This window comes from Delphinus delphis, chromosome 8 (genome assembly GCF_949987515.2).
Source record: "Delphinus delphis chromosome 8, mDelDel1.2, whole genome shotgun sequence".
In the NCBI taxonomy this organism is placed as follows: domain Eukaryota; kingdom Metazoa; phylum Chordata; class Mammalia; order Artiodactyla; family Delphinidae; genus Delphinus; species Delphinus delphis.
Genome location: NC_082690.1, coordinates 109,848,741 through 109,864,315, shown reverse-complemented (window position 1 = coordinate 109,864,315; position 15,575 = coordinate 109,848,741). Strand labels below are relative to the sequence as shown.

The following is a 15,575-nucleotide window of genomic DNA, read 5'->3' as shown; positions in this document are numbered from 1 at the left end:
TATGAAGATCACCCTGGCTCCTGTGAGGAAATAGAGCGGAGGAGGCCAGAGCAGAAGGTGGAAGTTGTTACAGTCCATACAAGAGACGTTGGGGGCAGTGGAGATGGTGAGAATAGTGTATTTTTCTGGAGGAAAAATGGACAAGACTCCTTGATGGATGGATGTGAGGGAGAGGGAGGGCCTCAAGAGGGAGTTTTCTGTTGGAGGTGAAAACGTCACCCGCATTGGTGGCAATTCTGGCGCTCAGTAAATATTAGTTGTTTCCTAGCTCAGCTGCATAAGAGCTCTTGGGGCAGTTTTCAGCACAGGCGCTCAGATGTCTGCTGCTGCCATTGAGCACACACTACACTGGGTGTGCATTCCTCACCAGACAGCTATTGAGCACCCATTAAATGCCAGGGCCTATAGTGGTGAATAAAACACACAGAGCTGCCTGCTCCTAGGGAGCCTACATTCTGGTGGATGGAGATAGACAATAAAAAGAAAATCGTATCATATGTTAGAAGACAGTAAGTACAAGAGAGAAAAATTAAGGAGAGAAGGTGATGGGGAACATTGGGGCTGTGGGTTTTCAACTTCAAATAGGGTGACCAGGATTGGTCTTGCTTTAAAGGTAACAGCTGAGCAAAAGACTTGAAGGCACTGGGTCATGTAGAAATTGCGGCAGGGGGGTACATCTTAGATAGAGGGAACAGCAGGTACAAAGGCCTTCACTGGGGGGAGAGACAACCAGTGTGTGGAGGAAATAGTAGGAGGCCGTGTGTCTGCAATAGGGAGCCAAGAAGGAGGTTAGGTAGAAGGTTAGGTCGGGGGTATTGGAGGTGGGGAGACGGGTCACGGGGCCTGTGTAGCGCATTGTAGAGGTCGTGGCTGTTTTCCTCTCACATGCCAAACACTGAAGATAATGAGACATGATCTCTCTCCTCAGGGTAGCTCAAGCCCTTGTAACGCAGAGTGGTAAGTGTGTGAGATGAATGGTGAAAATGAGGGATGATCAGCTCGGCAGGATGAGCTGCAGACGGTCAGGAGAGGGTGGTCAGGCAGGGTAACATGGGATAATGCCTGGGTCAGGTCTGCTGAGCTGATAGGGTGTAGGGGGGTGCTCCACGAAAGGGGGGAGCATCATGCGTCACACTGCGGAGTGACATGAGTGGCAGCGGGACGCACGCCAGGCGTTGTGGGTGGTTCCTGGAATGAGTAGTGCCTGGTGAGTCGGGAGATGTGGCAGGAGAACAAGGTGGGAGGAGCAGGCCGTAGCCAGATCATGGGGAACTTCCTCTGTGGGACGTGGACCACGGACATATCTTAAACAGGAGAGTGACACTGTACAATTTATTTTTTTATTAGTAGAATAGTAATTTTGAATGCGAAGGATGGATTTTAGACTAGGTTTAAAGGCAGGAAAGCCAGTTAGGAAAAGAATGATTGCTCTGGTCTAGAGGAGATAGCAAGGGTCTGAGTCAAGGCAGTAGGAGTGGAAAGGTGGGGTGGATTTTGGAGATACAGAAATCATAATTGACAGGAGGGACGAATGGGTAAAGTACTCTTTACTCATAGTTGCTTTGACTGTATAGCAGAAACGCCATTTAGTAAGAATGGTGGAGTGAGGACCTCTGTAAATCTACTCCTCCATAAAAGCAGTGAAAACACTGGTAAAAATGGTCAAAATAAACTTTGTTGGAACTCTGGAAATGAACCAGAAATTGACATAATCTCAGGAAGATTTATTCAGGAAAAACTGCTGAACCTCCAACTTGACCTACTGTCATTCTCCTCTCCCATGATCTGTGGTAGCATTGGAAACCATCAGCCTTGCAGCCATGGTAACTGTGAAAACCAGCAGCCTTGCAGCCATTGGAAGGGACAGATGAGATTTGAAGCCCCTCAAAAGTCCTCTTCTCAGAGTGTTGTTACTCTTTGACTGGCCTTGCAGCTTTCTGGAAAAGCCCCATTTGCAGAGCTGTCATTATTTGATCTCACTCACTGGGAAGAGCGTTATCCTTAGTGTCTTTGTGGCAAACGATCAGTGGCAGTTAATATCACAGTTGGGGGCAAACAAGAGTCTGGCCAAAATCTTAGAAGAAAGATACGAAGAATGACATGCTCTTAGGGGGCTTTGGAAAGCTCTGATAGACTCCTGTGGGTCTCGAAGGCTGCACAGAGGCAGGACTGTGTATATGCCTAGGAGAGATTTGAGAGGGCCCTAGTCTCTCACCTCTGTCTAATCTTGAGTCCCTCCACAAATAAGAAGTGAAGGCAAAGGCAGCGTTGTAGCTCCCTGAGTGCCGAAGGCGTGCCTCAGCCCTCGCACAGCTCCTTGGCCGTGTCTGGGACACTTATTAGTTCAACACATTTAAAGAAATTCCTGACCAATCATTAACTGACCACTAAGCTAACTGAGCAAAGACTTACAGTAACTGTAAACTACAGGGAACTGTAGACTCTACAGAACTAGTTCAGTAAAGTCACTAAGCAAATAACTATAGCAATAACAGCCCCTGGGAAAGGGGCAGTCTGAGTTCCAGGGTTGCCACAGTGTATTACCTGAAATACTAGTTTTCAGTAAGAACTTATGAGATGCACAAAGAAACAGGAAAATATGGTCTATTCACAGGAAAAAAGTAGTCAATAGAAACTATCCTTGAAAGGGTCCAGATGTTGGACTTAATAATACTAGACAAGGACTTTAAATTGGCTACTGTAAGTATGTTCTAAGAACTAAAAGAAACTATGTCTAAATAATTAACGTATGAGAATATCTCACCAAGTAGAAGCTATCAATAAAAAGGTAGAAATTATTTTTTAAAAAACACCATATAGAAATTCTGGAGTTGAAAATACAATAACTATGAAAAATAAAATAACTATGAAAAAATGAAAAATTCACTAGAGGGGCTCAGCAGTAGATTTGAACTGATAGAAGAAAGAAATCAGTGAATTTGGGAATAGGTTTGTTAATATAATTAAGTTAAGATCTCTGTTAAGGTAAGTACAGATCCAATCTGAGGAACAGAAAGTAAAAAGCATGAAGAAAAATGAACAGAGCCTCGGAGACCTGTGGAACACCATCAAGTGTACTGATATACCCATAACTGGAGTCCCATAAAGAAAGAAGTAGGAGAAAGATGCAGAAAGAATGTTTGAAGACATAAACTCCCCAAATCTGGTGACAAACATTAATGTACATATCCAGGATGACTTCCAAATAGGATCCGCTCAAGGAGATCAGTACTTAGACACATCACAGTCAAACTGTTGAAAGACAAAGGAAAAAAGTTTCTTGTTTTTGGGGCGCACCACACGGCTTGCAGGATCTTAGTTCCCTGACCGGGGATTGAACCCAGGCCACAGCAGTGAAGGCACCAAGTCCTAACCACTGGACTGCCAGGGAATTCCCTAAAATTAAGTTTGTATCAAGCTAGATTGTTTTAAGTTAAGTGTTGATTATAATCCCCAGGCAATTACTAGGAAAGTAACTAAAAAAAAACCTAAAAGAAACAAATGAATTGAAATGATGCACTGAAAAATACTTCTTAATGCAAAAGAAGACAGTGATGGAAGAATGCAGGAACATGACAGAAGACATATATAGAAAACAGCAAAGTGGCAGATGTAAGCCCTACCTTATCAGAAACTAACTTAAATGTAAATGGATTAAACCCTCAAGTTAAAAGGCAGGATTGGCAGAATGGGTTAAAAAAAACATGATCCAACTAAATGCTTTCTTCGAAAGACACTATAGATCAAAAGATACAAACAAAAGATACTAGTGAAAGGAAGAAAAACGATGTGCCTTGCAAATAGTAACCAGAAGAGAGGCGGAGTGACTATACTAGTATCAGACAAAGTAGACTTTAAGACAAAAATTGTTATTAGAGTTATAGAACATTTTACTGTGGTAAAGCGTCAGGCCCTCAAGAAGATATATCAATTCTTTCTACTTTTGGCCTAGCCTCAAGACTTGCGGGATCTTAGTTTCCCGACCAGGGATTGAATCCGGGCCCATGGCAGTGAAAGCGCCGAGTCCTACCCACTGGACTACCAGGGAATTCCCAATTCTGAATATATTCATACCTAATAACAGAGCTCAAAATACATGAAGCAAAATACATGAAGAGGGACTTCCCTGGTGGCGCAGTGGTTAAGAATCCACCTGCCAATGCGGGGGACACAGGTTCGAACCCTGGTCCAGGAAGATCCCACATGCTGCGGAGCAACTAAGCCCGTGCGCCACAACTGCTGAGCCTGCGCTCTAGAGCCCGCGAGCCACAACTGCTGAGCCCGCATGCCACAACTACTGAAGCCCGCACACCTAGAGCCCGTGCTCCACAACAAGAGAAGCCACGGCAATGAGAAGCCCGCGCACCGCAAGGAAGAGTAGCCCCCGCTTGCTGCAACTAGAGAAAGCCCGCGCACAGCAACGAAGACCCAACGCAGCCAAAAATAAATACAAATAAAAAAAATACATGAAGGATTGAAGGGAGAAATAGACACTTCAACAATAATAATTGGAGACTTCAATACCCTGCTTTCAGTAAGAGATACAAGTAGACAGAAAATCAGCAATGAATAGAAGACTTGAACAACACTAAGTCAACTAGACCTAACAGACATCTATAGACTGCTTCACCCAACAAGTGCAGAATATACACGTTTTTCTCAAGTGCATATGGAACATTCTTCAGAATAGACTGTATGTTAAGCCATAAAAAAAAAGCCTCAGTAAATTTAAAAAGATTGAAATCATACGAAGTGTGTTCACCAACCACAATGGAATGAAGTTAGAAATCAGTAACAGGAGGAAATTTGGGAAATTCACAAATATGTGGAAATCAAACACCCTCCTAAATAACCAGTGGGTCAAAGGAAAAAACACAAGGGAGATTAAAAAAATAAATGAAAATAAAATCACAACACACCAGGGACTTCCCTGGCGGTCCAGTGGTTAGGACTCTGCACTTTCACTGCTAAGGGCCCGGGTTCGATCCCTGGTCAGGGAACTAAGATCCCCGCAAGCTGTGTGGTGCAGTCAAAAAAAAAAACCAAACCAAACAACCCACAGTGACATCCCACTTCACACACACTAACTGGGATGGCTAGAGTAAAAGTGATGGACACCAGCAAGTGGAGCAATTGGAACCCTCGCGCTTTTATAGTGGTGATGTAAAATGGTGCTGCCTTTTGGGAAAACGTCTCATCAGTTCCTCACAGTGTTAGACATAGAATTGTCGTACGACCCAGCATTTCTGCTCCTAGGTGTCCACTCCAGAGAAATGAAAGTGTGCGTTAACACAGAGACTCGCACACGAATGTTCATAGCAACATTATTCATAAGAGCCCCCAGTTCATCAGGTGATGAACAGATAACAAACTATGGTGTATCCATATAATGTGATATTATTCAACAGAGAAAAGGGGTGAGGTACTGATTCACGCTACCTTGAAAACAATCATTGGGACTTCCCTGGTGGTCCAGTGGTTAAGACTCCGAGCTCCCAATGCAGGGGGCCCGGGCTCGATCCCTGAACAGGGAACTAGATCCCGCATGCCGCAACTGAAGATCCTGAATGCCACAACTAAAGATCCCACACACGGCAATGAAGATCCCGAATGTGGCAACTAAGACCCCGAATGTGGCAACTAAGACCCCACGCAGCCAAATAAATAGATAAATATTAAAAAAAAAATCACGCTATCTTTTGTAGGTGGTGAAAGAAGCCAATCACAAAAGAACATATAAAGATTGTATTTATATGAAATGCTTAGAGGAGGTAAGTCTGTGGAGGTGGAAAGGAGGTTAGGGGCTGAGGAGGGAGGCGTTGGTGCATGACTGCTGTTGGGTGTGGTGTTTCTTTTGGGGGAGATGAAAATTTTCCAGAATTAGATAGTGGTGATAGATGCAGAACTCTGAATATACTCAAAGTCATTGAGTTACATGCTTTAAATGAGGGAATGGTTTGATACGTGAATTATATCACACTAAAGCTGTTAAAATAAGATATGCCTGTTAACATTTGTCAGGGTCCAACGTGGCTTTATCTTCTGTGGCATAGCAACTTTTGATTTCTTTGAAATCTTGTTCCAGTCTGCTGTTGCTGAGCCTTTCTGTTTGGAGGCCCATCCTTCCTGTGCACAAATGAAGAGAAAACAGAGAAAAGTCCTGATGACGTTCACGACAGTCTCCCGTGGGCGGGCTGCTCTGTGTTTGCTTTTTTTTTTTTTTTTTTTTTTGCGGTACGCGGGCCTCTCACCACTGTGGCCTCTCCCGTTGCGGAGCACAGGCTCCGGACGCGCAGGCTCAGCGGCCATGACTCACGGGATGTGGGAGCCACGGTTGTGGCGCACGGGCTTAGTTGCTCCGCGGCATGTGGGATCCTCCCGGACCAGAGCACGAACCCGCGTCCCATGCATCGGCAGGCGGACTCTCAGCCACTGCGCCACCAGGGAAGCCCTGTGTGTGCTTTTTGATGGTCGTCTGTGCAGCCCTCATCACAGCACTTTGTGGTGCCTCATGTGACGAAGGAGAACTGAGGCTCAGCGAGGTTAGGTTGCTGGCCTGGGCACATGGAGTGGCATTCCAGGGCAGGCTTGCTTCCAGAGTTCGCTCTGCTTCCTGCTGTGCTGACCGCCTTCAGTATCATTTTAACAGTGATACCGTCCTTTAAAAATAGGCTTTTGTTTGCTCAATTTTGAGCTTTTGGCTTACTCAGTGAAATCATTTTATATAGAGACTAAACTTTATTTCGACCAAATTTTATTGTAAATTTCAGACTTCCTGCTGTGCGATTTTGGCGGTTTGGCGTGTTAGTTATAATAAGCTGTGATAGGCCCCTGTGCTCTTTGTCTGGAATCAGGCTGTTCCCAGAACACTAGCACTGTCAGTTGATGAGCTCAGCTTGCAGGCAAGAAGAAATCGTCAACCAGCATGTTATTCCGGAAGAACGACCAGGGACGGTAATTCTAGAAATCCAAGGGCTTTTTTCAAAGCTTGTCCCCCCTAGAGTGCGTTCTTTGCTATTTACTGGACGCAAATTGTAGCTTGTTTTTGGCAGTGGTTGTGGGACAGTCTAGGTTACTCATTAGCTACCAGAGCGCCGACATCCACTGTGGGAATTGCCTGTTAGAAGCTTGGTATTTTCTGTGGCTGACAGACCTGCTGCGTTTTAGGTGGAGACAGCACAGGGTGGCAGAGACCAGAACCTCTTCACTGTGGAACAGAGATCAAGCTACAGGCATGGCGAGGCTTGTCACCGCGTCCCAGCTACGCTGGCCGATGCTTCACCCTGTTAGAACGGGCTTCAGAAGTCAGAGTAGGGCAGTGACCTCTCCCGTTCTCCCAGAGCTGATTCTGCATCTAGAAAGATTGGATTTATCGCTACATCTGCTGCCAGCAGTGTGGGGTGGCTGGGCTTCTGTCGGGAGGGAAGTGCAGCTTGAGTGAGCATGAACTGGGGGTGGGGAAGGCCCCCAGGGCCCCAGCGCGTGCGTTTCTCCCAGGTGTCCTCACCACCTGGAGGAGGCAGTAAATTTCGGGCATAAGTTTGATTTGAACGCGTTGATCTGTGTGTGGTGTCAGTCCCCCACGGCCATACTCGACTTTCTTTAAAGCCTCACCTTGGACAGGAGTGTGGGAACCGGAGCAATTCCCAAGGGTGTTCCCAGGGCTGCCGCTCAGGCACAGCCTCGCCCCGTCGGGTGGAAGCACCACCACCAGCCAGCGAGGGCCAGCGTTTGTGGGCTTGTGTCCTTGGCCCCCGAGGTCTTGCTTCCCCTGTGTGATGAGGCACTCAGGCATAGTCCAGTCAGTGGACCAGGTGTCCAGCCCACACCTGAGCCTGCACGAGTCTGAGGAAATCTGATTTTCTTCCTTGTATCAGCTGCTTTTTTCCCCAGGTGTTCAAAAGATTTTTTTTCTTCTTCTTTTTTTCTTTTTTTTTTGGCCGTGCTGTGTGGCTTGTGGGATCTTAGATCCCCGTCCAGGGATTGAACCTGGACCTTGGCAGTGAGAGTGCAGAGTCCTAACCACTGGACTGCCAGGGAATTCCCAGGATTTTTTTTTTTTTTCTTTAAAATCCAGTGGTTTTATTAGAATATGTTTTGGTGTGTGTTATTTGGGGTCGGTATTCCCAGGTATGTGGTGTGGTTTTTTATGTGGTTTTAAATCTTTTATTTACTTTGTTTAATTTCAGGAAAGCATTTTCAAATGATGCGCTTTAGGCCGTTCCACTGCCCAGTTGGCTGTCTTCCTCAGGGACTCCTACTGCCTATATGCTGCATCTTTGTCCATTTTCAGTATTTGCCACTTTCTCCTGTATCCTTTATCTCTTTATTCATTTCTTTTTGCTTTAACTAATTTTGTTTCTTTTCATTCTTTTCATCTTCTGTTTCTCTCCAGACCTCTGTTGTGTATATTTGTTCTTCTGTTCCGTTTCTTAATTTACTTATTTTAAAAATTTATTTATTTTTGGCTGCATTGGGTCTTCGTTGCTGCACGCGGGTTTTTTCTCTAGCTGCGGCGAGCGGGGGCTACTCTTGTGTGCGGGCTTCTCATTGCGGTGGCTTCTCTTGTTGTGGAGCACAGGCTCTAGGCACGTGGGCTTCAGTAGTTGTGGCACACGGGCTCAGTAGTTGTGGCTCGCGAGCTCTAGAGCGCAGGTTCAGTAGTTGTGGTGCATGGGCTTAGTTGCTCTGCGGCATGTGGGATCTTCCCGGACCAGGGCTCGAACCCGTGTCCCCTGCATTGGCAGGTGGATTCTTAATGACTGAGCCACCAGGGGAGCCCTCCTTCTGTTTCTTATTCCTCATTTTTTTTTTTTTTTGGATGTGCCACGCAACTTGTGGGATCTTAGTTCTCCGACCAGGGATTGAACCTGGGCCCTTAGTAGTGAGAGCGCAGAGTCCTAACCATTGGACCACAAGGGAAGTCCCTCTTATTCTTCGTTTTTGAAATGATTTTTTAAATTTCTAATTTACCTGGTTTCTCTTAACTAACGTCTGAGTTTTTCTGTGGGTTTTTAAGTGTCTTCCCTGTTTTTCTTACTGTTCTCCAGCTTGTTTGGAGATAGAGGCTCCAGTGTTGCTGTGGTCTGTGCGCTGCCTGTCTGCCGGGTGTTGTTTTACTCTTTCCCCCCTTCCTTGTCGTCTCTGTGTGGAGTGTAACTTGCTTGTCTTACGTGGAGTTCGTCCTCTGGGCTGTGGCAGGGTTGGGGGGCAAGGTCCAAGGTGGCTTTCCTGTGGCACAGACTCCCTCCTCCACCGTCTTCACCAGGCGGTGCTTCCAGGCTTTCCTGGGCCCTGTCCACCGGTCTCTGTGGCCCTCCCTGTCCCCCGTCACTGTGCCAGCCCCCGGTCGCGCTCCGCCCCGTGTAGTCCCGCGGGTCTGTTTGGGGCTCTCCCTTCCACCTCCCCTTGCCCAGGTGTATCGCTGTGAGGTCTTGTGGCTTTTAGTAGTTTCCCTTTTGAGGGAACTGTGCTCAGAGATGCGGAGTAATTTCCCCTTGGTTGCAGAGTGAATCAGAGTCTGCTTTTGTCCTTGGACCCCTGTGCCTCTCCTCTGGGGGAGCCTGACCTCCCCTGATTGAAACAAGTGTGTGTGTGTTTGCTCTAAATTGGCTGATTTGAAACAGCTTTGGCTGGAGAGCCCTAGCTTCTCACGCCAGCCCCGGTCTTGTTGCCCGGAGGGAGTGCAGCGCACCCGTTCGCTTCTGCTTCTTCTGCTGGCTACACCTAAACTCCAAACTACGTGCTTTTGGTTTTATTTTGTGATTTGCCCGTCTGGGGTAGTAGCTATAGATCCCCGTAGTTTGTTTAGCATGTTGCCCCCTATCCAGTACCTCCTAATCTTTTTATGATTTCTGCTCTGGTTCTGACCCGTCTTGACTCTGAACAACACAAGTTCCTGCCATGCAGGGTCTCTGTTTCCCTTGGGCTTGGGCGGGTAGAGCAAAGTGCGAGTACCGGAGAGCAGCACAGACACACAGGTTCCTGCACCCTTGTGAGAAGCACACGCGCACACAAATGCGTACACGCGGGCACGCACACTTGCACACACACGTGGGCCCTCCTGTGCGCCGTGCTCTGTCCACACTCAAGCCAGGCTGTGGGCAGAAGGTGCCCATGACCTTGTTTTCGTGGCCCTTTCAGTCAGGTCAGAAAAGCCTACTTCAGCAAAGGTGTTACTTTTTCAGGAAAACTTAAGAAAAAATTTGCCCTTAACCCACCGCTCCGGGGCATCCGGCCCGCTGCTCTACGTGGTGCCCCCTTGGGTTCTCGGGGCACCTCTTCCAGATGGGGAAGCTGGCACAGCTGGGAGCTGCCTCCCCGCAGTGCACTCAGGGCTGAGAAGGAGGGTCAGGATCCCCTCCCTGACCCCCTGATCCCCCCTGGTTCCCCAGATCCGCCTGCTGGGCTTGTTTTGTTAAAGTTCTGCAACCCCCCCTCCCCCCCACTTGGAACGGCAGCTCCTGAGGGCAGGATGTGTTGTTTTAACCTAAGTCCTGGCACCTTGAACAGCATGTGGGGGGTAGCCTGCCTCTGTGCCCTGTCTGGGCCAGGGGCTTTCTAGGGTAGGAGTGGCTCAAAGGAGGGTTCCATTACACTCAGGGAGATGTTAAACCCTGTTTATTAGCGAGTTAGTCGTGAAAGATAACTGGCGTTGTGGGAGTGCCCTGGGGAGTGGGAGGCTGCCTCCCTGCGAGGTGAGATAAGCTCCAAGAGTGGCAGTGACGGAGGCTGGGCGGGTGGGCAGCGAGTCTGCAGGATGGCCTGGTGAGCCCAGCGTGTGGGCACCTGTGAGGCCCCAGCCTGGCAGTGCTCCAGTGCGGGTGGTTGCTGTGGCAGCCTTTCCTTCCCCTGGGAATAGAGTCACCGAGCCAGGGACTAGCCTGGGGAGGGCCTTTAATAGTGAACTTAATTCCTGCTTTCCAGAAGCGATGGAAATTTACTCAAGTGTGAACTTACAACTCACCTGCCCTGTGTGACGAACAGCTTCTTATATTTTTACAGTACTTGTTAAGATGTGTGGCCCTGGGAAAATCGTCTCTGCTCTCTAGGCCTGTTTCCACACCTAGTCAAGGTGGGCTGAAGCTGAACGCACGTGCCGACGCTTGTTGAAGGAAGGCCGATTTAGCACTAGCTGCAGGCTGTAGGCGAAGTGGGACTGTCATGTATTTCTTTAATGTACCTTCCATCCTTTTTTAATATATTGGATGATTCCCAAACTTCATTGGATATTGTAAAAGTGGACCTATCAGATTTTGTAGGTTGGTGCATTTCATAAAGAAAGAAAATTCGAAGCCTACAGTAGTTAAACCTTTATAATTTTTAAAATTATCTGTGGCAGTAAAAGTCAATTTTAGGAGTAAACTACTAGCTGCTGATGATAGCTAGCACTGCTTTGAGAGTTTCCAGGTCCAGGACGGTGGCGAAAAGGCAGAGCTGAACATGTGACGTGGGGTGGCAACTCCCCTCTCTCCTGGGGGCTTCGTGGACTTGCCGGTCCTGATGGGGAGCAGCCGCACCAGACTGTGTCAGAGCCCGGCTTCTGCCTCACCCACCTCCTGCCTGGCTTCAGGTGGAGGCCGGTTGCTTCTTTCCTTGCGCTCCTAAGAGCCCTGATGCTGCATTTAATTCTGATGTGTCAGTTTTGTTAGGGAGTGGGTGTTTGTTTAGAGATCAGTTAAAGCAAGATGCATTTGTGTTCTCTTTTTTTAGGCAAAAGTAAAGAAGCAGAAATAAAGAGAATAAACAAAGAGCTGGCAAACATTAGATCAAAGTTTAAAGGTAAGTGTTTAATCTTTGTCATGAGATGTTCTTTTGTAAATTTTATAAAGTAGGGACTTAATCTCATCTTTATTTTTTTTCACTTCAAACCAAAGTTAAGGTCTCAGTGCAGTTACTGTCCTGGCTTTGTTGGTGTTTAAAGTCAAGCCAGTGGTTATTCTGGAGTCGTTTGATGGTTTGTGTAGAATTGATCAGATAGCGGGTCCCCTCCTGTGACCAGCCTTTTCCTGGAGCTGGAAGGATGCTTGTCTAGAGCAGCTGTCTCCCCACCCCCGGCCCTGGACTCTGCTCCACAGGGTGCAGGAGCACGTGAGTCAGTGGACCTGATGCAGAGTGTGCGTCTCGGGTGGGGAACTGCTCTGCGTAGAAGTCCTGCACGGTCACCTGAGCTCTTCCAACGTGGACGTGTCTTCCTCTGCGTTAGTGAATAACGCACCATGTTGTCTAATCCACTCAGGGAGACAGCCTCTCTGCGAGCCAGGTTTTGGGGCGGACACCTCCCCTGAGCATCCTCATTTGGAGGAATTGTCAAGGGTAGATTTTCAGTCTCGGGACATGTTTATGAAAGACCGGTTAATCCCTTAAGCCTTAATTTTTCAGTTGAGTTTCACAGATTTGAGACCTCGTTCAAGTCTCTGAGCAGACATTAGCCACGGGAGTGGCTGAAATTGCCCAGAAAAAATGAGTAGAGGAGGGAGCCAGGACCGAGACCCAGGGAACTGGGGGCAGCAGAAGACAGGATTTCCTGGGGTCGGAGCTTTTTCAGGGTTTGAGCATGGACGTCCTGTGTGATCAGATGATGCGAACACTCGTGGAATTTGAGTTGTTACCAACATATATGCCCTGCTGAGCCCTCGGAAGGCACTATGCTTTACTGTTAACCAGGCCAAGGATCCGCTAAGGTCTGCGAAACTCTGAAATTGTATGTGAAATGGTTTGGTTATATGTATTTGTGTGTGTGTGTGTGTGTGTGTGTGTGTGAGGGGTTGTCTATAACTTTCATTGCTTAAACATTTTTTTAAAATTTAGACTTAACTTTTTGTAGAGCAGTTTTAGGTTCCCAGCAAAACTGAGAGGAAGGTACAGAGATTTCTTGTACCCGTCCTGTCCCCACACAGGCACAGCCTCCCCATTATCTGCTTCCCTACCAGAGCGGTTCATTGGTCACAGCGAACCTGCGTGGGCACGCCATCGCCAGCCCAGATCGACACCTCACGTTAGGGTTCGTTCTTGTGCGTTCTGTGCGTGTGGACGGACGCATGTATGCTGACAGCGCCCAGCGTTGTAGCCTCGCACAGAGCGCTTCCACTGCCCTAAGGATCCTCTTTGCTCTCCTATCCATCTCTCCCTCCCTTCGACCCCTGGCAACCACTAATCTCTTTACTGTCGTGGTAGTTTTGCCTTTTCCAGAATGTCATAGAGTTCGCAGCATGTGGTTATATGGCCTTTCCCCGTTGCCTTCTTTCACTTAGTTATACACATTTAAGTTTCCTTCATGTCTTTTAGTGGCCTGACAGCTCATTTCTTTTTAGCTGGATAATATGCCACCGTCCAATGTACCAGTTTCTTTATCCATCCACCTATTGAAGGACGTCTTGGTTGTTCTCAGGTTTTGGCAATTATGAATAAAATTGCTAAAAACATCAGTGTGCAGGTTTTAGTGTGGACATAAGTTTTCAGCTCCTTTGGGTAAATACCAAGGAGCGTGATTGCCCATCACGTGGTGAGGGTATGTGTAGTTTTGTAAGAAACCGCCCAGTTGTCCCCCACGTCCTCACTGCATTTGGTGTTGTCAGTGTCTGGATCTGAGCTGCTGCGATAGTGTGTAGAGGTATCTCGTTACTGTTTCATCATATGCGTTTCCCTGATGACACGTGATGTGGAGCATTCTTTCATGTGTTCATTTGCCGTCTGTATATCTTCTCTGATGAGGGGTCTGGAACGTCCACTACTTCCTAAAAGGAAGCGTATAATGTGGTAATGAGAGCTAGGCTGCCCTGACTACCCCCAGCTCGCACTTGCTCTGATAGCCAGTTACTAGCTGGGTTACCCTGTTGAGTGACTTACCCCTCTGCGCCTTTAAATGGGGTGCTGATGGCCTCAGGCTGGGTTCTCTGTGAAGCAGACCCTGTGATGGGGTTGGAGGACAGAAGATCGACTAGAGAGTGACACCGCGGATTATAAACAGAGGAAGCAGGTTGGCTGGGGGCAGAGGAGGCCGCAGATAGAGGTGTTGGTCCGTCAGCGTTGTCACTAGCCCTCGAGGGAGCTTCGGAGTGCAGACTGTCTGGTAGAGGGTCTGGCATGGGCTGGGGACGTCGCTTGGCCATGGCTCGTAAGCCGAGGAAGGCAGATCCTGACCCCGACAGAGCTGACCCACTCCTGGCACCTCCAGGCCTTCGTCGAAGGGGCAGATGATGTCTGCTGCTGCAACTGTGTGCGTGTGTGTGGAAACACAGGCGCATTCCTGGGGAGGAACGCAGTGCCTAAGAGATGTTCACCATGTGGTTAGAAGAGGGTGAATCTTCAAACTGTCTTTAAATATTTGGGGACAAACAAGACTTCTGTAGTTTCTTCTGCCCCCGAGCCTGTCTCAGCTGAGCCCTTCTGGGTAGGGAAGGAGGCTCGCTCTTCTCTGTTAACCAGTTAGCATTTATGGAGCGTGTGTGCCCTGAGTGGCAGCAGACAAGGGAAAACCTACTCCTTGTTCTCAGGAGTATGTGCTCTGGGGGCTGCACTTGCACTTCTCCATCCGTGCTGTCCACCGGAAACGCAGGCACGTGCTGAATTCTCAGTTTGCTGGTAGCCACGTTAAAAAAGAGTAAGAAGAAGCAGATGAAGCTAAATTTAATATATTTTATTTGATTTAGTGTACCTAAAATATTATCATTGCAGCATGTAGTCAGTAGCAAAGGTTATTGAGATGTTGTACATGTTTTTCATGCCCAGTCTTTGGAACGTCCCACGTGGAACACATTCAGTTCAGACCAGTGCAGGCCAAGTACTCAGTAGCCCCATGTGGCCGAAGCCGCCACATCGGCTAGCGCACAGCTCAACCAACTCTTCCACTGGAAGCGGCTTAAAAAGAGACACAGTATTAAAAAAATCTTGAAAGCATCATAGAGCAAGAAGAGAAGAGAACTCCTGGCCCATGAAAGCAAGCAGAGCACTCATCTCTCTGTGCCGGGAGGGAGTTTGCTAACCCCAGAGGAGCAGCCCTGAAACAGAGCCTGGTTTGGGTGACCTTCAGTGTCTAGAGGGGCGGTTGTCAGTCAGGGTGATTTTGCCCCCAGGGGACAAAGGCCGTCGGGACTGGGGATGGGCGTGCTGCTGCCATCTAGTGGGTGGAGGCCAGGGAGGCCGCCGGACGCCCCACTGCACAGAGGAGAGCCCCCCAGAACCCCCTGGCCTGAGGAGGCCCAGTGCTGAGGCTGAGCAGCTGGGGTCTAGGAGGAGGGTCATCCCAGAGCCCCCAGTGTGAGGCCTTCTTCCATTTTAAACTGAGGCCCTAAAGGTGGCTGCCCTTAGGGCAGGAGTGACCCGGAGTGAGCCCGTCCTGCCCCAGGCCTGCAGCGGGACTTCACACGCAGTCCTCTGGAGGAAGAGGTTACCATCACAGGCTGAGTGATTCCTCCAGGTAACTTCTCAAGGATGGTGTCCAGCACCTAGCCACAGATCATCAGGCACACAAAGAATCAAGACTGCACAGCGAGAACCAGCAGAGAAAACAGAAACAGAATCACAGAGGCCTCCGAGACCAGATTCAGATGACAATGAAGAACTAGGTTTACTGT

At 48.2% G+C, this 15,575-nt stretch overlaps 1 protein-coding gene across 2 annotated transcripts in view; it reads left to right on the top strand.

Annotated features, from left to right (window-relative positions):
* Positions 1 to 15,575, top strand: part of AP2A2 (adaptor related protein complex 2 subunit alpha 2) — a 63,625-nt gene that overhangs the window by 13,372 nt on the left and 34,678 nt on the right. For both annotated transcript variants that reach the window (XM_060019535.1, XM_060019534.1), the window contains exon 2: positions 11,713 to 11,781. In XM_060019535.1, coding sequence (XP_059875518.1) covers positions 11,713 to 11,781 — 69 coding nt within the window. The remainder of the gene's footprint in view (positions 1 to 11,712; positions 11,782 to 15,575) is intronic.